The sequence below is a fragment of the Schistocerca piceifrons genome, chromosome 8, assembly GCF_021461385.2.
Source record: "Schistocerca piceifrons isolate TAMUIC-IGC-003096 chromosome 8, iqSchPice1.1, whole genome shotgun sequence".
In the NCBI taxonomy this organism is placed as follows: Eukaryota; Metazoa; Arthropoda; class Insecta; order Orthoptera; family Acrididae; genus Schistocerca; species Schistocerca piceifrons.
In genome coordinates this window covers 372,294,770-372,318,878 of record NC_060145.1, presented here as the reverse complement: position 1 = coordinate 372,318,878, position 24,109 = coordinate 372,294,770, and the positions used below count along the sequence as shown (strand labels likewise).

The 24,109-nt window shown below is 42.4% G+C and overlaps 1 protein-coding gene across 1 annotated transcript in view; it reads right to left on the bottom strand.

Moving 5' to 3' along the window:
* LOC124711261 (transcriptional repressor protein YY1-like) overlaps positions 1 to 24,109 on the bottom strand; it is a 100,802-nt gene that overhangs the window by 25,621 nt on the left and 51,072 nt on the right. The window contains exon 3 of the mRNA XM_047241239.1: positions 8,907 to 9,138. Coding sequence (XP_047097195.1) covers positions 8,907 to 9,138 — 232 coding nt within the window. The remainder of the gene's footprint in view (positions 1 to 8,906; positions 9,139 to 24,109) is intronic.

The following is a 24,109-nucleotide window of genomic DNA, read 5'->3' as shown; positions in this document are numbered from 1 at the left end:
GGGCATGAGGGATGTTGGTGTATAATGAGGTTGCATCTACAGTGACGAGTTGGGATCAGGAAGGTAAGAGATTATACTGCAATTGACAAAAATATTGCGTCTATTGAGGTTGAATCTGAATGTGGCCAGGGTTGCCCACATTTCCCCAAGTGAAATTCCCTGATAGTTCCATGATTTCCAGACAAGTTTTAGCATTTTTCCCTGCCAAATTTTGAGATCTCAAGGGTAAGTAAAGATGTAAGTTGACAATCCATCCTTGCGGCTACAGTACAAGAAACAATAGTACCAAATGAGAAAATATCTAAATAAACCCTGCAAGCAGATGGCATTTCCTAAAGTGAGCAAAACTCTTAAGTGCTAACATCAACATCTTTTGTAATGGACTCTTTTTCGATGGAAAAAGCAAGCCAAATGGTATCTGTGTTTCATTAAGACAACTGATATTTTATTTCAATAAAATGACACACATTTGGTGACAAAAATACACATTTCCTTGGAGTCACAAGACAGATTTGAAATGCCTTCACGGATTTCAGAAATAACCTCAGAAAGAAATAGGCATCTTGAAAGAAATGTATAAGACAGGGAAGAGTTGTGTAAACCAACAATATAAGTGACCACCAGTAAAATGTTTCTTCTGCTATGGTCATTATTGTCAGTACAAACTGCCAGCAACTTTCTTCTTCTTCTTCTTATCATCCATATTTTCTAATAATAAACTACTTTTGAAGTGCCAAAGTGTACCAGAATCAATAAAATGTCTATAGCATGCTGCACTCTACAACATATTTGTGGCGAGACATCCACAGTTTTTGAAATCCATCACACATAGCCTCTGGCCTGCCGAAGAGCACTGCAGTCCTGGGTCCATGCATAAAACACAAAAATGTGCTTCATAATGCCACACACAACCACACCCGGCCTGCAGGCAGCGGGCAGTTCGGTGAGATTGGATCTGATGGGCAGGACCTGCTCATTAGTGGGAAACAAAGAACTTCAGATCAGCAGGCCTGAACCGTTAGAGATTCCCTCAGAAATGTCCTGTGATTTTGGCCTGCCGCTGACATCCACTCATGTGGGCAGCTAGTCAGGAGTCACAGTGATGAAATGGGACCACAGTGAACAATCATGCAACTGATAACTTGCACAAATACTCTGATAATCAATAATAGCGATTAGTGAATATGGTAACATATTATCTGATGTTTCTAAAGTTAATAGTCAATCATGAAGGCTAGGGAGTATATCTGCTAGAAACAGCAGGTAAGTTGTTCTAAGCATCCCACTTAAGACAACAAATTGACATCATTCAGTTTCAGTATCATGGATGGAGAGCAATTATAGGCCAAGTTTTAATGAATTGTAAATTGTTCTCTGAAGGTGTATGTGCCGACTAAATGCATTATGTACAGAAAAGACCCATTGTGGTTTAACAACAAAATTCCAAAAATCCTGGGAAGCAAAGGCTATTGCACCCTCAGTTCAAAAGGGAGTGCGCAAATGACAACTGGTAAAAGTTCGTAAAAATTTGTGCAGCTGCTAAGAGATTGAAGTACAAAGCACACAATAACCACCACCGTCCTACCTCAGCAAACCACCTTGCTGAGAAAATTCAGGTCCTACGTAAAATCGCTAAGCAGGTCTAAGGGTTTTATCCATGCTCTTGCTGACCAGTTTAGTATGGCAGTAGAAGATGGCAAAAGGAAAGCCGAAGTTTTAAATTTCACAATAAGAAATTGTTCACGCAGGAGAATCGTACAAACTTATCATTATTCGACCACTGCACAGACTTCTGTATGAAGGACATTCCCAGTGTAAAGAAACAACTGAAAGCAAAGAAGTCACCAGGTATGGATGGAACCCCAATTCAGTTTTACAGTATGGCAGTATTTCTGAACAGGGGTCCAGGGAGCCCTGGGGCTCTGTGAAACCTGAAAATTGAAATGTGTTGCAATAAAATGGAACTCACAGCTGTTGTCCGAGAAGGATCTATTTCAGTTGCTAAACAGAAAGCAATTAGAAATTATACCTACATTTGTAAATTTAAATGTTTTCCGACTTTGCTAAATTTCCGCCCTGAAGTCTGTCAACCATTATATAGGACCACTTCAAGTGAGAGAAATCCCGTGTTTGTGATGGCACTAAACCTATTGTACATTAATTTCACAATGCCTTGGAATTTCGTGGGTTTCATCTTCACATGACAGAAAGCTCCAACCACTACCACCAATTACAGTTAAAAAGACGAAGAAGAAGAGGAAGTAAATATTTAGTCATTCCTATGTTTATAAATGTCAAGATTCCAGATTCCCCCCCCCCCCCCCCACCAAATTCTGGGATTTCTACAAAAAAAAAAAAAAAAAATGACAAACCCCTCACAAAATATGTTTCTAGGTCCATCACTGCAAGTAACTCTTGACTCAAATTCGGTGTGGTTAATGTAAAATTGTCTTGGAAGATAGAACACAATATGTTTCTTTGATTCAATCAATTTGAGAAAAGATCAAAATGACATACAACCATAACATTGGTCTTAAACTGCTTCCTTTCTAACAAATGTAAGAACAACTCTGAAACAATAATATTGCAATGTGATCTTATTACTGTTGAAGCAAAAATTTCCTGCTTCTTTAATTTTCCAGGAATGAATAATTAAAACAACGAAAAAGAAAAACAATAAAGTTTGGGACTTGCTCCTTACTTAATCAACAAAGTGAAACTGCACTCGATATTGTCCTTTTTTTCTTCAGTGGCAAGATCATGTGATCAGATAAGGAAAACAAGGTTTAACTGCCTCACACCTTTACAAGTTTCTATGGTCACTTTAGAGTGTTAACCCCTGGTGTTTTCGAAGCTAGATACAATAATAAGCTTTATGACATGCATTTTCTCTGTCAGTTTAACTCGAGTGGTATGTAAGTATGACACCACCATACATACATCTAGGCTCAATGAATGGCATTAGTCATGTTTTTCCCCTTCATCGTTCCATCAAACAATGGAAGAGGAAAAAAGTATTACTGGAGAAAACGGGTATTAGAGACAGTCACAGATGCCATGTGTTCATGGCATGGCACGACATGGGAGTGGAGAGTAATAAACAGCAGATGTTTACAGATTGATTTGTCATCATCCATTATTTTTCTGAGGTGCTCAATGTTTTTTTGTGTTGCGACATTTCTCAAGTTCGCAATGGACTGATGGTAGCAATCATCTGCAGTGAAACTCAAGACTCTTCGTGATAAGTCGAACAATGGGTTTGCAAGTGCGCCTTCAACTTCACAAGCTAATACAAGCGAAAGTGAAGGAAAGAAGAGAAGACACTGTGATGACAACCTTGGTTGCGGATTTACATGCATAGGCAGTGATGACAGCCAGCAGTCTTAATGTGTCTTGTGTTATGAAGTATTGAGCAAGTAAAGCAAGAAAACTGTTAATCTTCGAAGACATATGGAGAAGAAATGTGAGGGGCACATTGGTAAGTCAATACACTTTTTTATTAACAAACTCAAGCAGACGAAATGCAGTAAAAGTGCGATGTCAAATACTGCAGTGTTTGCTAATACTAATGGAAAAGCTACTTCAGCATCATAGCATTTGTTATTCCTAGTTGCTAAATCTGGAAAACCCCACACAGTTGTGGAAAATTTAATCCTACCAGCTGCAAAAGTTATATGTGAGATTATGGTAAGTGACTTAATTCCTAAGGAAATAAACTCAATTGCCCTTTTCAATGGTACAATTAACAGGATAACTGACAACATGTCTTTCAATGTGAAAGAACAATTAATTTTAAAACTTCAAGGTTATCTCAAACCCGATGAAAGTACAGACGTCCGAACGGAAAAGCATATCTGTTGGTTTTCATTGTTATGAGTGTAAAGAGACTATTTGTGAGGAGCTTTTGTTCTGTACAGTGGCACTTACAACAAGGCAGAAGATGTGTTTTGTGCACTTAATGAGTTCATGATAAACAGTGATATCGGGTACAATAAATGTGTAACTATTACTATGGATGGCACATGTGCTTTTAAAGGTTTGATGTCATGCTTAATGGCTTGAGCAAAACCTTTAGCACCAGAAGTAAAGTGTAGCTTCACACACAAAGAAGCTTTAGCAGTGAGAAAAATACCTGAGGATTTGAAATGTGATCTGGATGAAATTACAAAACTTGTTAATGTCATTAAATCATGTCCTTAAATTCCGGTCTTTTCACAGTTTTATGTGAAGAAATTGGCAGTCAACACATTCTTACATACTGAAGAGTGGTTATCAAAGGGGGGAAGTCCTCTGTCATTTTTTTGTGCTGTGTGATGAAGTATGCTTCTTTCTTTTACACAAGCAACATTCTTTTTCATGCATGAAATTGTGTGCTTTAGATTCATTGTGTAAAGTGGCCTACTTGTTGGATATTTTCTTCTTTCTCAACAAACTTAATTTAGGCCTGGAAGGAAGAAATTTTAATACCTTCCAGACTGAGAGTAACGTTGAAGCTTCACTTATGAAACTGCACCTGTGAGCAGCATGAGTATAAAACAATAACTATTCATCATTTCCAGTGCTCAAGGACTTCTTCATTGATTCTTCGGGTGAAAAACTTTCTGCTGAAATGCACAAAACACTTGCAGGGCACTTGAGAGCATTAGCTGCAAGTTCTCAAGAACATTTCCCTGTCTCACAACCTGGTAATAGTTGGATTGAAAGTCCTTTTGCTGATGTAGAAATCTATGACATACAAGATATGAATCTCTCCGATACAGAACATCAGTTATTGGAACTATCATGCAATACTTTATGGAAAAATGTTTTCATTGAAAATGAACTTTGTAGCTTGTTCTTTTCTGCTCTGTGCAGTATCAAAACCTTAAAGCAAAATCATCTTAATGTGAAACTGAACCTAAGGTTATTCCAGATTTCATTGAAATTACGGAAAAACACAAAAAATTTCATGCCTCACATTAGTGGCTCCACGTTTGAGAACAGTTTCACATGCGGATTTCCTATTTTAAAAAATAAAAAAATTAAATTAGGGAAAAAGCACACATTGATTTTCACTAAAGGTACTTACAGCACTGTATTACTGTACTGTTAATGTATTACAGTAAGTCACTGCATTTTCAATGGTAATTTCAGTCACTAGGCAACAAACAATCATGTATGTTTAAAATAAATTACTTATTGCATTATTGTTCTTGATATTTGTCTTACCACTGGTAATCCTTCTTAGTCACTTTTTTTACTAATATGCGAAATTTCAGACAGCAATGCAAGGGGGTCCAAAGATCACTTTCCAAATAAACAAGGGACCCACGTTATAGAAAAGTCTGAGAACCACTGTGGCTGTTTGCTGATGATGCTGTGGTGTATGGCAAGGTGTCATCATTCAGTTACCAGTTACTGCAGGAGGGTACTTGAAGAGACGAATGGCAGCATTGGCCCTGTGGTGACTCCAACACTTGCCTCCATCTTGTAGCGATTCGAGAATTTCTGTGTAAATTCTAGAACCACTCAGCCTTCTACCAACTCGAACACTCGATATTCTAAATACTAGTGTGGGATGGTCAAATCCTACCTACTGCATGTCACATGTTTGTGTGCGCAGGTTTAAAATCAGTCGCGGGAACAAAGTAGATGTGGCAGTTGAACGGCACCGACAAGTACTTGTTGGGCAATCCATTGATGTTTTAGAGGAAGAACCATGGAGTTTTTATGCAGCTCTGTGCCTATTCTGTCATTGACTATTGTTATGTGAAAGAAGAACAGTTGAAAAAGTAATCTTGGAGACTCTTAATCCAGCCTTGGTAGAGGCAAGACCTGTGAAGTAGGGTCATGGTTATTAAGTCAGCTCTTTTATAAATGTAATTAAATTTGTTTCTGACATTGGATGGAGCAAGTGACTTACTGGAAGTCATATATGTGCGTGGAAAGTAAGAATTTTATTCTGTATGGAGTTCAAATATACCGTTGGTTACGAAATGTATAGTTCGCGTATCTACTTATTTCACAAGTAGAGAGAGAGGCTTAAATATTCCTGTACCTAGCATCATTCTATGGATACAGTCAAGAGAGTTTTCCAGTAGCCAGCAAAGAAGATCAGCTGCGAATCTCAAGTAAGTCACCTTGTATAAAAGAAGTGGGAAGTCTGTACGTCTACTTCACACTTTAAATCGGCATCAAAAACGTTAGAACGTGGCGACCTGTGTGAAAGGACCCGAGAAAACGGGAATTTAAGTCAAAAACTAGAGAAGAAGTTGTTACATGTTTCCCTAGCCATCAAACATATCACAAGAACGGATTTGCTCTGAGACACTGGAGAGGGCAAGTTCACACAAGATTATGGACTTCCCTGTGATTAGCAAATTGAAAGTACTCTTCCAAAGCTGCCTTACAAATAGTCGTGAACACCATAGAAGGGACGGCTCTCTCACCAGAGTAGAAATCCATGTACCATTTGGAAGCAATTGAGCAGGACCCTGCTATGCCTCTGTGGCTGTCAGGAGCTGTAGCACAGCTGCCAAAGAAGGTTTTACCCAATGCAGTTTGTATCCCTCACTTTCTTCTTCCAATGACACACAGCTTTCAGTTCCAACAGTGAGCCTGATGGTTACATGGATACAGGGGGATGGGGGGTGGGACTTTACACTGTGCAACAGCAGGCACTGAGCAGGACTCTTCACCTGCTGCGTGAACTATTACTTCTGTAAGTGCCTTTGTACATTGCAAAATATTACTGGCTCCTCAAGTTGTTTTTAAGAGAAACAGGATTTCTTGGTTGGAAGTGACTGGTATGTCTGCTGGGCATATACACCTGACTGCTTGCAGCACACACTACAAATTATGAGCAAATGAGGAATTTTGTTGCTTGAAAACATCTCGTCCATAGCCTGAATACCTCACATCACTTCTGTGTCATCCAAATCATTTTTTGGGGGGAAAAATCAAAACTGCCCAGAGCAGTTATAGTAGTCCCCATTTTGACTCACCAGTATAGATAGGGTGTAACTAGGCATATGTTTGTTGTGCTCGCATAAGATATTGTTGCATGATATTGTGAAAATATAATTTAAGAAAGACCTCCCACTTGTATCACACTACTTTAACAGCCATCTCTTTATCCCCAAACATAACAAATCTTCCCTCTCAGGGAAAGATAGCCTACACCAAGAACCACTACATTTCTGTTTGTGCCAATTCCAAATAGCTTTGTTGCTGATGGCAATTTATGTATAGCTGTTCCATGCGCAAGTGGTTAATTAGTTGAAATGTTCATAAATGTGTATCACATAAAGATGTTAATGCCCAACACAATGTGAGGAGCTACTTCTCTTGGAAAACAGCAGCTCCCTAGCCTCCACAAAGAGGCTGGATAAGGTGCGGGTCCTGAAGGTACCTTATCCTGTCATGGTGAAAAGATTGTGTAGGCAATGCTTATCTGCAAAGCTGCCACCTGTAATCCAATGCAGGTTGTGCAAATTACTTGAAAAACTGGAGCAGGAATACTCTGTCTGGACCCTAGGCCTCAAGGTTCAACCAGTTCCAGATTTCAAGATACTTAGTACCTTTAAGAAACCTTTAATTAGGTCCCTTAGCCTTAGATGGTGTTTTAACATGCCAGTATACAACCAGAAAATGCTTAGAGACAGACATTTTCATGCACAGGGGAAAAAATAGAGTCAAATTCCAATTTGGAGGCATGCCCTACATCGAGCACCACGGGGTGGGAACTCTTGTGGATGCACAAATAGTATTCCTCTTTGATGACAACATCTGCATGCCATTTTATCCTTATTTCCACTACTTTGCATTTTTCCAAAAATAAAATGGTACCCTGAACATTTTGAATTTATTTTTATGCTGAATGCAAATGCATTTAGAGCACTGGGATAGTTGATCTTTTTGCACATCACCACATCTCTTCTGGTGTAGTGCCATGAAGAGTACATAAAATTTGCTCCGAATGACGTGTTTATCAATCATTACTATTACTATACCTCTACCCTCTATATCATCACACAAAAATTTGTCTCTCGTATTTCTACTTTTTCAAACTGTTTGTAGTTGATCACTGCCTTACCTGTCTTTAAAAAGAAATTCTGAAGGTGCTTAAGTTTTTTCTGGCCACTGCCAAAAATATGGATAAACTTAATATTCTGACAAAACATCCTGCCAGAAGAGGAACCATGTATCAAAATCCAATAACCTATCCAACATCTGATTATTTCAGTATCTTGCATGCCTGTATTGGCTGACTAGACTCCAACCAGCATCAGTAAGAAAGTTCCCTTCTGTTTCGCACTAATACTGACCAGCTATATAACACAGCACGTACATGCACTCTGTTTAAGCTCTCTCCACTCTCATTCTAAGAATGATGCTCTAGCTAAATAAAATTTACATGAAATGCATTTGCAATTGCAAATAGGAATGACAATAATTTGTGTTGGACTGGGACACGAACCCAGATTTCCCACTTATCGTGAGCAGTCGCTTATTGTTTGGCTATTCGAGCATGACTCATGGCCTGACCCAAACTTATATATGTTTTGAACCATGTGATTACAATCTGCTCTTGTACATCCATTATGTATATTTCTGTATGTACAGGTGAAACATTTTACTTGAAAGTCACTTCCCGGTGTCAGTGGATAAACTTTTATTTTAGTGCCTGTGTTATTCCAAATGATAAAGCAAAGTTCCTTCAGACACACAAACTTCTTCGAAGGAACTTTACATCATAATTCGGAACAACAGAGGCACTGCAATATCAGATTAAAATTTATGTCTGCAGTTTGTTTGACTTATGATGAAAGTTCAAAGACAGTTACATGGTAAAGCAAAACAAAAATCTTTACAACAAAGAAAATTGCAAATACAGCTACTGACTTGAAAAGGAAGTTTAAGCTTACCTGGAATGGCTTCTCCCCAGTATGGACAAGCTGGTGCCTCTTGAGTTTGGAGCTCTCAACAAATGCTTTTCCACACTCTGCACACACATGTACTCTCGGACCATGAGTATGTAGGTGTTTGCGCATTGCAGAGTTGTCCCGAAACATTTTTGTGCAGCCTTTGTGAGGGCAAGCAATTGTCCGGTCAACTCCATCACTCACCTGCTTCTTGGTTTTCATTTTGTGTCCAGGCCTATTTATAATAAATACAACAATAAAAGTTTATTAGAAATATTATATAAGGAATGTGTGATAATACAGTATCACAAATCCACTCATGTCCTCAGTACTAATTCAAGGGGTGTGAGAGACTGATAATGGAGATATTTAGTTTATGGTGAAGAATTGAGAATTACAGTGCATTTAAATTAGTTGTGACTTTTGACAGTTCAGTATGGAGCAAGGGGAGGGAAGCATAGTTGTCAGCGTGAGTGTGGTGCGCCAGTAGGTGTTGATAATGCCACGCCAACTTGACTGCACAAACAAGGTTGCACAAGCTGACCGATCAGCTAATGACATCTGATTCTCACAAACCCCACAGGTTAATTCAGTTCCATAATGAACTGCCTATAACTTCGTTAATGCTCATAGATATTATAATATTTCAATATTAGGTGAACTACTACATGAAATTCTTAAAATTTGCAGTGAAAAATAAGGGTCGCTATGAATTTGCATTTCATCCATGTTGGGTCATACATTGGTTCACAGGAAATGTTGAAAACATTATTCTTTAACCCTAGAGGATTATCACAATCTGTCATCAGTCTCGAGAAAATGGAATGTATGTAAACCGCTACGTCACAAATGCACGCACCAGTGAAAAAGCCAGAAAGAAATATTCATAAATCACACATATCTCATTCAAGTTATCAAAACAACATTTTGGCAAATGATAGTACACAAAGAGCAGAAAATGATGCCATATGATGAATATATGCAAAACTTCCATACCCAACGTGATAATCTAGTAACTACAGGGTCTCCCACCCCCCATTAAAATAATGTAATCGATAGCTGTTGAAACAACAATTGCTGTGGATTTTGTGATAACATAAGTGAAGAAATTAGGCTTTCATTTTATTCTGAGAATGGGCTTTTTCATAAACAATTGACTTGCCTTGCCCTCAGCTACTAGTTTAATGACACACTATTTCAGGATTCCATCAAAATTTCAAATGCATCAGAATGTTAGCGAGATGAATATTTGTTAACTTTGCTGTGGCAAAAGAAACAGATTTTAACATGGTAATAAGAGAAGTTACTTATTACTCCAAACTTGTCATAGTCCTTCATGAATCCATCTCTCCACTACCTTCTTAGTATGTCTGAACAACTCAAAACATGCCCTGTGGTGTAGTGCTTCCAATAGCTTCAGATCAGCCTGTGCATATTCTCAGTCAGATTTAAATGAGCACGATACGGAGGAAGCCCAAGTAAACTATGTCCTTTACTGCCAGCTAGTTTGTTAACCAGTATTGTGGTATTGTGGAGTTTTGGCTTGTACAGCCCAAGTTCCAGTAACTCTGCCTCATACATGCTATGTTCAACTTTATCCAGTGAAACATTTCTGTTTATCCAGAGCAAAATATCTGCTTTCATCCACTGCATTGTTGTAGCTTTAGCCAATACAATAGAGAGGTACAGTGCATTGTCCATTATTACTGTTGAACTCTGGGGAATATTTTGCAGCAGAACATTATCTTCACAGGCAGTGAAGGTGTTGCTGAACATCCACTTTTATTGTGAATCTTATGTGCTCAGGTGTGCTGCACTGTTGTTGTTAATGCAGTGCCAACACAAAACACTTATCGCAATACTTGACAAAGGCAGAACAGTTCAGTGCTAGAAAATACCAATCTACAATGAGAGCTGATGAATGGAAACACATCTATTGTGCGACACCACATAGTAATGTTTATCCATTGTGTGGCAACAGAGGCACTTTACCAACCGAGCCACTGTTGGCGTGGCAGGGAAAACTGGATTGCCACTCTGTTACCTGGATAATGGCATCATGTCCCCTCCGGTAACCCAAATTTAAACGCACTTAATGCAACAGTATGCTGTAAATAGTTGTGACACTTTGAGAATGCAAAATCATATATATATATATATATATATATATATATATATATATAAAAAATAGAGGGAAACATTCCACGTGGGAAAAATATATCTAAAAAGAAAGATGATGAATCTTACCAAACAAAAGCGCTGGCAGGTCGATAGACACACAAACAAACACAAACATACACACAAAATTCTAGCTTTCGCAACCAATGGTTGCCTCGTCAGGAAAGAGGGAGGGAGAAGGAAAGACAAAAGGATATGGGTTTTAAGGGAGAGGGTAAGGAGTCATTCCAATCCCGGGAGCGGAAAGACTTACCTTAGGGGGAAAAAAAGGACAGGTATACACTCGCACACACACACATATCCATCCACACATACACAGACACAAGCAGACATTTGTAAAGGCAAAGAGTTTGGGCAGAGATGTCAGTCGGGGCGGATGTACAGAGGCAAAGATGAAGTTGAAAGACAGGTGAGGTATGAGCGGCGGCAAATTGAAATTAGAAATTAGCGGAGATTGAGGCCTGGCGGATAGCGAGAAGAAAGGATATGCTGAAGGGCAAGTTCCCATCTCCGGAGTTCTGACAGGTTGGTGTTAGTGGGAAGTATCCAGATAACCCGGACAGTGTAACACTGTGCCAAGATGTGCTGGCCATGCACCAAGGCATGTTTAGCCACAGGGTGATCCTCATTACCAACAAACACTGTCTGCCTGTGTCCATTCATGCGAATGGACAGTTTGTTGCTGGTCATTCCCACATAGAACGCTTCACAGTGTAGGCAGGTCAGTTGGTAAATCACGTGGGTGCTTTCACACGTGGCTCTGCCTTTGATCGTGTACACCTTCCGGGTTACAGGACTGGAATAGGTGGTGGTGGGAGGGTGCATGGGACAGGTTTTACACCGGGGGCGGTTACAGGGGTAGGAGCCAGAGGGTAGGGAAGGTGGTTTGGGGATTTCATAGGGATGAACTAAGAGGTTGCGAAGGTTAGGTGGACGGCGGAAAGACACTCTTGGTGGAGTGGGGAGGATTTCATGAAGGATGGATCTCATTTCAGGGCAGGATTTGAGGAAGTCGTATCCCTGCTGGAGAGCCACATTCAGAATCTGATCCAGTCCCGGAAAGTATCCTGTCACAAGTGGGGCACTTTTGGGGTTCTTCTGTGGAAGGTTCCGGGTTTGAGGAGATGAGGATGTGGCTCTGGTTATTTGCTTCTGTACCAGGTCGGGAGGGTAGTTGCGGGATGCAAAAGCTGTTTTCAGGTTGTTGGTGTAATGGTTCAAGGATTCCGGACTGGAGCAGATTCGTTTGCCACGAAGACCTAGGCTGTAGGGAAGGGACCGTTTGATGTGGAATGGGTGGCAGCTGTCATAATGGAGGTACTGTTGCTTGTTGGTGGGTTTAATGTGGACGGACGTGTGAAGCTGGCCATTGGACAGGTGGAGGTCAACGTCAAGGAAAGTGGCATGGGATTTGGAGTAGGACCAGGTGAATCTGATGGAACCAAAGGAGTTAAGGTTGGAGAGGAAATTCTGGAGTTCTTCTTCACTGTGAGTCCAGATCACGAAAATGTCATCAATAAATCTGTACCAAACTTCGGGTTGGCAGGCCTGGGTAACCAGGAAGGCTTCCTCTAAGCGACCCATGAATAGGTTGGCATACGAGGGGGCCATCCTGGTACCCATGGCTGTTCCCTTTAATTGTTGGTATGTCTGGCCTTCAAAAGTGAAGAAGTTGTGGGTCAGGATGAAGCTGGCTAAGGTAATGAGGAAAGAGGTTTTAGGTAGGGCGGCAGGTGATCGGCGTGAAAGGAAGTGCTCCATCGCAGCGAGGCCCTGGACATGCGGAATATTTGTGTATAAGGAAGTGGCATCAATGGTTACAAGGATGGTTTCCGGGGGTAACAGACTGGGTAGGGATTCCAGGCGTTTGAGAAAGTGGTTGGTGTCTTTGATGAAGGATGGGAGACTGCATGTAATGGGTTGAAGGTGTTGATCTACGTAGGCAGAGATGCGTTCGGTGGGGGCTTGGTAACCAGCTACAATGGGACGGCCGGGATGATTGGGTTTGTGAATTTTGGGAAGAAGGTAGAAGGTAGGGGTGCGGGGTGTTGGTGGGGTCAGGAGGTTGATGGAGTCGGGTGAACGAACCTTAGGCCCCCTACAAAACCTTTCACCCGACTCCATCAACCACCTGACCCCACCAACACCCCGCACCCCTACCTTCTACCTTCTTCCCAAAATTCACAAACCCAATCATCCCGGCCGTCCCATTGTAGCTGGTTACCAAGCCCCCACCGAACGCATCTCTGCCTACGTAGATCAACACCTTCAACCCATTACATGCAGTCTCCCATCCTTCATCAAAGACACCAACCACTTTCTCAAACGCCTGGAATCCCTACCCAGTCTGTTACCCCCGGAAACCATCCTTGTAACCATTGATGCCACTTCCTTATACACAAATATTCCGCATGTCCAGGGCCTCGCTGCGATGGAGCACTTCCTTTCACGCCGATCACCTGCCGCCCTACCTAAAACCTCTTTCCTCATTACCTTAGCCAGCTTCATCCTGACCCACAACTTCTTCACTTTTGAAGGCCAGACATACCAACAATTAAAGGGAACAGCCATGGGTACCAGGATGGCCCCCTCGTATGCCAACCTATTCATGGGTCGCTTAGAGGAAGCCTTCCTGGTTACCCAGGCCTGCCAACCCGAAGTTTGGTACAGATTTATTGATGACATTTTCGTGATCTGGACTCACAGTGAAGAAGAACTCCAGAATTTCCTCTCCAACCTTAACTCCTTTGGTTCCATCAGATTCACCTGGTCCTACTCCAAATCCCATGCCACTTTCCTTGACGTTGACCTCCACCTGTCCAATGGCCAGCTTCACACGTCCGTCCACATTAAACCCACCAACAAGCAACAGTACCTCCATTATGACAGCTGCCACCCATTCCACATCAAACGGTCCCTTCCCTACAGCCTAGGTCTTCGTGGCAAACGAATCTGCTCCAGTCCGGAATCCTTGAACCATTACACCAACAACCTGAAAACAGCTTTTGCATCCCGCAACTACCCTCCCGACCTGGTACAGAAGCAAATAACCAGAGCCACATCCTCATCTCCTCAAACCCGGAACCTTCCACAGAAGAACCCCAAAAGTGCCCCACTTGTGACAGGATACTTTCCGGGACTGGATCAGATTCTGAATGTGGCTCTCCAGCAGGGATACGACTTCCTCAAATCCTGCCCTGAAATGAGATCCATCCTTCATGAAATCCTCCCCACTCCACCAAGAGTGTCTTTCCGCCGTCCACCTAACCTTCGCAACCTCTTAGTTCATCCCTATGAAATCCCCAAACCACCTTCCCTACCCTCTGGCTCCTACCCCTGTAACCGCCCCCGGTGTAAAACCTGTCCCATGCACCCTCCCACCACCACCTATTCCAGTCCTGTAACCCGGAAGGTGTACACGATCAAAGGCAGAGCCACGTGTGAAAGCACCCACGTGATTTACCAACTGACCTGCCTACACTGTGAAGCGTTCTATGTGGGAATGACCAGCAACAAACTGTCCATTCGCATGAATGGACACAGGCAGACAGTGTTTGTTGGTAATGAGGATCACCCTGTGGCTAAACATGCCTTGGTGCACGGCCAGCACATCTTGGCACAGTGTTACACTGTCCGGGTTATCTGGATACTTCCCACTAACACCAACCTGTCAGAACTCCGGAGATGGGAACTTGCCCTTCAGCATATCCTTTCTTCTCGCTATCCGCCAGGCCTCAATCTCCGCTAATTTCTAATTTCAATTTGCCGCCGCTCATACCTCACCTGTCTTTCAACTTCATCTTTGCCTCTGTACATCCGCCCCGACTGACATCTCTGCCCAAACTCTTTGCCTTTACAAATGTCTGCTTGTGTCTGTGTATGTGTGGATGGATATGTGTGTGTGTGCGAGTGTATACCTGTCCTTTTTTCCCCCTAAGGTAAGTCTTTCCGCTCCCGGGATTGGAATGACTCCTTACCCTCACCCTTAAAACCCATATCCTTTTGTCTTTCCTTCTCCCTCCCTCTTTCCTGACGAGGCAACCATTGGTTGCGAAAGCTAGAATTTTGTGTGTATGTTTGTGTTTGTTTGTGTGTCTATCGACCTGCCAGCGCTTTTGTTTGGTAAGTTTCATCATCTTTCTTTTTAGATATATATATGGATGGATAGGCGTGTGTGTGTGTGTGTGTGTGTGTGTGTGGGGGGGGGGGGCGCGTGCGTGCGCGAGTGTATACCTGTCCCTTTTTCCCCCTAAGGTAAGTCTTTCCGCTCCCCGGGATTGGAATGACTCCTTACCCTCTCCCTTAAAACCCGCATCCTTTCTTCTTTCCCTCTCCTTCCCTCTTTCCTGATGAAGCAACCGTGGGTTGCGAAAGCTTGAAATTTGTGTGTTTTTTATTGTGTCTATCTACCAGCACTTCCTCGTTTGGTAAGTCACAGCATCTTTGTTTTTTAATATATATTTCCCATGTGGAATGTTTCTTTCTATTATATATATATGACACAATTCATTCAAATCTGTCATGTTTCAAATAATGTAATCAAAATGAGTACTGCTCACACATTTTTGCACAATGGAGTATGGCATCCATGGCTCTGCACAACATCACTATCAGAATGCACTGTACTGCAGCTCAAATGGATTCTCGTATTCTTGGAAGTTATATAAAGTATATCCATAAAAAAAATGAATACAGATTAATTTGGGAAATGTGCAGACCATGTTACAGCCTCATTACATGACATTAGCCTCTCTGGAAATTTGTCAGAGTCCTCATTGTGTGCAGTATGGCACCATCCTGTTGGGATCACTTTAAAGGATGTCCAGCACACCAAACATGCTCTTCATTTGCATAAAATTCCACGCTTTCGATGATATCCACCATAATCTTTGTCAGGGGCTGAGTGTCGTAAACTGACAAGGTTCCCTCCTTTATACTCCAGAATGGCATCCAATTGGGTAGATTAAACAAGAACTTTGTTGCAAAAAAACTTTGTAATTGTGTTCTTCATAGTGTTTCCCCTAACCCAACATACACAGCTTTTGCTCCCCTATTTAAATTTATCACTCCTGAAAAAAGCCAAATTTTAACTGGTAATGAGCATTTGAACAAGTGGTAACTCGTGGACCTGCAGATGTCTGCGCATTACTGCATTTTAGTGCGTGCAACTGCTTGAATTTGCACGTGCAATGACCTGATTGGCTAATGTCAATACTAATTAAACCCAAAACAGTGAAATGTATCAATCTTTTTTCTTAACAATTATTTATCAGCACAATCTGGCCTACAACACAATTACAAGCTTTTCTGACCATCCTGTATAGAATCTAGCTTCATGAATAGCAGAATGCTTTGGACTCTACTGTACTGCCTCTCTTACAGTCTCTACAATGTCAAGAAGTTTGAATAAATCATCAATGAGCTGTAAATCACTTGGCTGTGACTGGAGCCGTTTCTTTCAAGTCTTTCACGCAACTCAAAATGATCTGCCATAACAAGACTCCTCTGTTTCTTCTAATGTTGAATCAATGTCGGAAAATATGTTATACCACTGCATCACTGCTTTTGAAGAAAACTTCAACTGTGAAGGCCAATGCTTGGTCCACCAACATTCCATGACTACTAAAGACTATGAACTACTGTGTACAACTTGAATTGGCACACTACTATTGGGAACTGTGCATGGCACGCATTTATGATTGCCTTAACTACTTCTGGTGCACCATGTAAAATAAATGAGGAAATACTACCTTCGATAAGGCTATCTGCAACAAAGCACTATGATGTTAAAACTATCAAAGGTTCAGAATAGCTTTGATGCACTATATTTTTGTTCAAAAACCTTCCATGCATTGTTCTTTTGTATGTATTTCAATGGCATATGGTATAAATATGGTCATTCATTCAGGTGGGCAGAAGAATTTAATTACTGCTGCGCAAGTGTTGATGGTGGGTGGCTCCTTATGTATGGAATCATGTTCATTTCCCTCACAGCCAAATTATCATATTTCAGTGCACCCTAGACCTCGGGCTGTGGAATCAATCTAACACTATGAACTCTATCCACAAAAGAATAAAAATAAAAATGAATAAATATTGAAAGGAATATTCACAGTTGTCTCCCTCACACAAACACATACACCCACACCAGAAACAAACCGAGTGGACGTATCACTGCTTTATGGGTCTGTGAAGCTAAAGTGTGCTGGTTTTATTGTTTATTTTTCCTTACTCTAAAAATATGAAATCTGACTGACATACAGCAATGAACATCTCTCCAATCTGTCTGATTTTCAGTATGAGCTGCCGAGCAAAAATATCAGGAAACTTGGCATCTAATAGAATTATTACCTTTATTCCAAGTTAAAAGTGATTAAAGACAGCTTTGTTATCGTGAGAAATTTCATTATAAAACCAGCTAGTTTTTCAGAAAAATAGATGATACATACTTCGAACAGAGGGGAAGGAAATAATAAAAAACACTGAGTTGCAAAGAGCGCCAAAAAAATCTCTTTATTTCAACCACAGGAGGGTAATGATGAACACCATTGTGTGAAACTGGAATGTCAGGTGTCAGCTGTATCAATATTCTGAAGGGATGGGAATGCTGAGGTTAGTTTCTCTTCTGTGTACAGTTATAGGCTTCATATGGCTCTTTTCACATTAGAGTAGAGTGAGGTATCTATGTATTGGGGCATAGCATTTGAAAAGAGAACCAGGTGTTCTTTTGAAATAATCTTTCAATATCGCATGGTTACAAATTTATTTTTTCTTTAATTGATTACATTGGACAGGTTTAATGTAAATGGTTTCTTAAAGCCCACCAAAACTGCCAGGAAAAAAAGAACACCAAAACCAGCACAAAAAATCCTCCCAAACTGGTAGGGGGAAAAAAAACTAAAATGGTACTCAATGACTCCAAAATTTGTACAAAATAAATGTTTTGTGCTGTCCCTATATAATCTTTTATGGCTAGAAAGCCTATTATCTTTGAAAACTGGTGCCAAAATATCGCCAACTGTTCATTTTAAAAGCACAGCCTTCTTGCCACAGGGAATTTTCACTCTGCAGCAGAGAGAGCACTGATATTACACTTCCTGGCAGGTAAATAGCATGTGCCAGGTTGGGACTAAACCCTGGAACCTTTGTCTTTCAGGAGCAAGTGCTCTCCCAATCGAGCTACCTGAGTATGAATCACAACCTGATCCCATAGCTTTACTTCCACCAGTACCTTATCTTCTACCTCCCAAAGCTCACAGAAGTTCTATTACCAAATGAGTGTTGAACATGCATCATACAAAACAAAGAGTACTAAATACATTTGCTGCAATGGCACATTGCAGGAGAATAGACAACACAAAAGTGTTAACTTATTGGGATACAATTATACAAAACACACACACACACACACACACACACACACACACACACACACACACACACACACACACACAAGATTTGATAATGGCACAATAATTTAAATTAGATGAGGGCTACACAGCTGGTAGGACATGGGAGTGAGCTTTGGACAGGCAAAAACAATGAATGACAAAGGAGGAGGAAGTGGCACTTTCAAAGAACACTCAACCCTCAAGCTCAAGAAAACACCACACATCGCTGTAGGATGTTATACCCACTGCAAGGTGCCAAGTTGTTCTTTCACTGCATGTGTAACTTCAGCCCATCTCTACAAGATCCTGGACTGCTGCTTCAAATATATGAGGATACCTTATCATTCCTATCAATCAATAATCTTAACTCCTGAAGATGAGGGCAGTTAAAACTGAAGAATTTTATTGGTAATTGAAACTGTCACAAGGAATAATACTCATGATGTAGCTTATTACTATTGCAGAACATAAAAAACGACATTCAGACATACAGAAATATGGTATCTAGAGAATGAGGAATTTTTTACCCTTCTAGTGGAACCTTACGAGTTAAGTAATATCCTAAATTCTTTATACAACCAATCATTTGCCATGGGAACATTTCACAATTGACTGACTAAAATGTGTTGAAGGCAAGTTCCTGCCAAAGAAATGGGGTAAAGAAATACAGTTCACTTCCACCCAATAACATTTTTGCCAGCATTCTACAAAATTTTTGAAAATATTATGTAGAAGGGGCTTCTTAGCTCTCTCAGTGCAAGATGTTTTCTGAAGTATCACGCAAAAAAAAACCACCATTTGATTTTAAAGTAAAACGCAGGCCTTTACAAAATGTATATGAATTTTCTGTGACTTTTTGAAAGTGTCTGGCTGACTGAATCAAAAGATCCTTTAAAGTAAATTAGGATATTTACAAATCATACTGACAGTGCCAAATAACTGCTTCATGTCTTATCTTTAAAAATAGTCAAACACTGTCAATATGAAACAAAATTAATTAGGCTATCAGTGAACATTTGATTGAAAAGTAATTACACACACTGTCCCTGGAGGTTTTGTTAGAGAACCATTACTTGCGTATATTATTGACCCTTCGTCAATAATTACACTACCAGATTCAAAGTTTGCTTTTTTAGCAGAGGAAATAAATACTGCTGAAAACAGCAACTTGATAACAGGTGTGGAAAAAGCTATTAAAGAAAATTTCTGAAAGGTTACAAATGGTCTGTAACCACTTTAAAGTCATTAAAATTTGAAAAGACTAATAATACACAGTTCAGAACCTGTAAAAGATTTCAACCCAGCATACAGACAAAATAGAAAAGGTTGGTGGCATTAAATTCTCAGAGTACAGTTTGGTAATAAGATCAGATACATCTGTTAACTATTAAATGTAAATTTGTGTGTCAGGAAGTATTTTCTGAAAGTGTGTCTGGAACATAGCCTTGTATGCAAGTGAAACATGGGCGATAAACAGTACTGATACGAAAATAGAAGCTTCAGAAATATGGTGCTGCAAAAGAATGCTAAAGAACAGATGTGTAAATCAGATGACTACTGAAGAGCCACTAAACTGAATTAGGGAGAAACAATATTAAAGGAATAGATCAGTTGCAGGACACATCCTGAGGCATCAAGGTACAGTAAGCTGGACGATAAGAACAGCGTATGGGAACAGGGATGTGGGTATAACAATTGGAGTGGAAGACCAAGGTTGGCTACAGGAGGCAAGTTTGAGTGGATGCAGTTGGCAGTCATTATACAGAGATGAAGAGGCTTCCACAGAATGGACTGGTATGGAGAACTGCTTAAGACAGTCTTTGAACTGAAGACTACAACAATAACAAAATCATTTGGTTGTAATTACCAGTGAACGCCTGAAATACCCAAAAAATCATTATTTTAAATGCACATGCTGACAAAAAAATTACAAAGGAGCTAACTTTGTTTACCGCCATTCCATATGTCATATGGTATCATATTTTGGTGTAACTCTGTAAGTTAAGTTTTCCACAACAGAAAGCATTTAATATGATTACTTGTGATAGCAATTCATAAACATCCTGCAGGAACTTGTCCAATGAACTGTGTATGCCAACTATGGCTACTCAGTATTCTTATTTTTTAATCACATTTGTTGAAGTTAATATCCCACTATTTTCAACTAACAGTTCAGTTCACAAATTTAATTCTAGGAATAAAGCCTTGTGGCTTTAAAGTATAGGAACCCTCATTTCCTATCTATATAAAAATGTGTTATTTGCTGTTCAGGATGAACTTGGTTCAAAATGTGTCCATTATTTAGGAACATGTAGTTCAGTAACATCTCACAAAATCATAGAAACTTAGCCACTAATAAGATAAATTTCAGAAAAGCAAGTCTGAAGGACATGCTAGGGGACAACACCCAGTCTATCAACAAATTTCTAGTGAAGCTAGTTGATGTTGGTTGGTTGGTTGGTTTGGGGGATGAAAGGGACCAGACTGCCATGGTCATCGGTCCCTTTTTCCAAAGACAAAGAACACCCACAGAGAATAAAAAAAGAGGAACAGAAGAGATCACAGACGATACAGAACAATAGAGACGGAGACAAGGACAAGACAAAACGAACTAAAACCACACAGAGTGTGACGGTGGTTGGCCGACCATAGAAATAAATAAGGAAAAGCCAACCACTTAGAAACACATTAAAAAACCAGTGGAAAATCATAGGCCAAAGGCCAGAGTCAACACAAAACAATAAAATAAAACAGAAACACTCAGAGTAAATGATAAAATCCCCCTGCCCGAAGAAAACGTAAAACTAAGTCAGCCATAGTGGAGTCGTCTGTTAAAAGGGCAGGGAGCGTAGCAGGCAGCGCAAATGTCTGCCTGACCACTGCTAAAAGGGGGCAGGCCAGCAAAATGTGGGCCACTGTCAAAGCTGCCCCACAGCGACAGAGAGGAGGGTCCTCCCGGCGCAGTAAATAACTGTGTGTCAGCCGGGAGTGGCCAATGCGGAGCCGGCAAAGAACTACTGAGTCCCTGCGAGTGGCTCGCAGAGATGACCGCCACACAGCCGTCGTCTCCTTGACAGCACGGAGTTTATTGCGCATTGGCAGTTCGCGCCATTCATCGTCCCATAGCGCCAAGATTTTGCGGCGGAAGACTGCCCGCAAATCGGTCTCTGGGAGGCCAACGTCCAGAGATGGCTGACTGGTGGCCTCTTTCGCCAGGCGGTCAACATGTTCGTTACCCGGGATACCGACATGACCGGGGGTCCACACAAAGACCACAGAGCGGCCGCAACAGGCGAGAATATGCAGAGACTCGTGGATAGCCATTACCAAACGAGAACGAGGGAAACACTGGTCGAGAGCTCGTAAACCGCTCAGGGAATCGCTACAGATAACGAAGGACTCGCCTGAGCAGGAGCGGATATACTCTAGGGCACGAAAGATGGCGACCAGTTCAGCAGTGTAAACGCTGCAGCCATCCGGCAAGGAACGTTGTTCGGAAAGGTCCCCTAGAGTGAGCGCATATCCGACACGACCAGCAACCATCGAACCGTCAGTGTAAACAACACCAGAGCCCTGATACGTGGCCAGGATAGAATAAAAGCGGCGGCGGAAGGCCTCTGGAGGGACTGAGTCCTTACGGCCCTGTGCCAAGTCGAGCCGAAGGCTAGGGCGACGAACACACCATGGGGGTGTATGCAAAGTAGCCCGGAAAGGAGGTGGAACAGTGAAACCCTGGAGCCCAGAGAGAAGCTCCTTGACGCGGACCGCTATTGTACAACCAGACCGGGGCCGACGTTCTGGCATACGGATGACCGACCGTGGGAACAGGAGACGATAGTTTGGATGCCCGGGCGAGCTTAGAACATGGGCAGCATAAGCGGCCAGCAAACGTTGGCGTCGGAACCGCAGTGGAGGTACACCTGCCTCCACTAGTACGCTGTCCACAGGGCTGGTGCGGAAAGCACCAGTGGCAAGGCGTATCCCGCTGTGGAGAATCGGGTCCAGCACCCGTAACGCAGATGGGGATGCTGAGCCATAAGCCAGGCTCCCATAATCCAGACGGGACTGGATTAACGCCTGGTAGAGCCGCAACAGTGTAGAGCGGTCGGCGCCCCAGTGGGTGTTGCTCAAGCATCGCAGAGCGTTTAGATGCCGCCAACACGTCTGTTTCAGCTGCCGGATATGAGGCAGCCAAGTCAACCGGGCATCGAAAACCACCCCCAAAAACCTGTGGGTCTCCACCACAGCAAGGAGTTCGTCGGCAAGATAAAGCCGCGACTCAGGATGGACTGTTCGGCACCGGCAGAAATGCATAACGCAGGTCTTGGCTGCCGAAAACTGAAACCCATGCGCTACAGCCCAAGACTGCGCCTTACGGATAGCGCCCTGTAGCTGACGTTCAACAGCTGCAATGCCAGTAGAGCTGTAATAAAGGCAGAAGTCGTCAGCATACAGGGAAGCGGAGACAGAATTTCCCACAGCCGCAGCAAGCCCGTTAATGGCTATTAAAAACAGACAGACACTTAAAACAGAGCCCTGTGGCACACCGTTCTCCTGGACGTGGGAGGAACTATACGAGGCCGCGACTTGCACGCGGAAGGTACGACACGACAGAAAATTGCGGATAAAAATCGGCAGAGGACCCCGAAGACCCCATCCATGGAGCGTAGAAAGAATGTGATGACGCCACGTCGTATCGTACGCCTTCCACATGTCGAAAAAGACAGCGGCCAGGTGCTGACGGCGGGAAAAGGCAGTACGGATGGCCGACTCCAGGCTCACCAGATTGTCGGTGGCGGAGCGGCCTTTACGGAACCCACCCTGAGACGGAGCCAGAAGGCCCCGAGACTCCAGTACCCAATGCAAGCGCCGGCTCACCATCCGTTCAAGCAACTTGCAAAGAACGTTGGTGAGGCTAATGGGACGGTAGCTGTCCACCTCCAGAGGGTTCTTTCCAGGTTTCAAAACGGGGATGACAATGCCTTCCCGCCATTGCGACGGAAACTCCCCCTCGACCCAAAGACGGTTGTAAAGATCGATAAGGCGCCGCTGGCAGTCCACTGAAAGGTGTTTCAGCATCTGACAGTGGATGCCATCTGGCCCAGGAGCGGTATCAGGGCAAGCAGCGAGGGCACTGCGAAATTCCCACTCACTAAATGGAGCATTGTAAGATTCTGGGTGGTTGGTGCGAAACGAAAGGCTCCGACGTTCCATCCGCTCTTTAATGGAGCGGAAGGCCTGGGGGTAATTCGCAGAAGCGGAACTCATAGCAAAATGCTCTGCTAAGCGATTGGCAATGACGTCGGAGTCAGTACAAACTGCTCCATTCAGTGAGAGCGCAGGGACGCTAGCAGGTGGCCGATAGCCGTAGACGCGTCGAATCTTGGCCCAGACCTGCGAGGGAGTGACATGGAGGCCAATGGTGGACACATACCGCTCCCAGCACTCCTTCTTGCCTTGGCGGATAAGGAGGCGGGCCCGCGCACGCAGCCGTTTGAAGGCGATAAGGTGGTCGAGGGAGGGGTGTCGCTTGTGACGCTGGAGCGCCCGCCGGCGATCTTTAATCGCTTCAGCGATCTCAGGCGACCACCAAGGCACAGCCTTCCGCCGAAGGGACCCACAGGAATGGGGAATGGC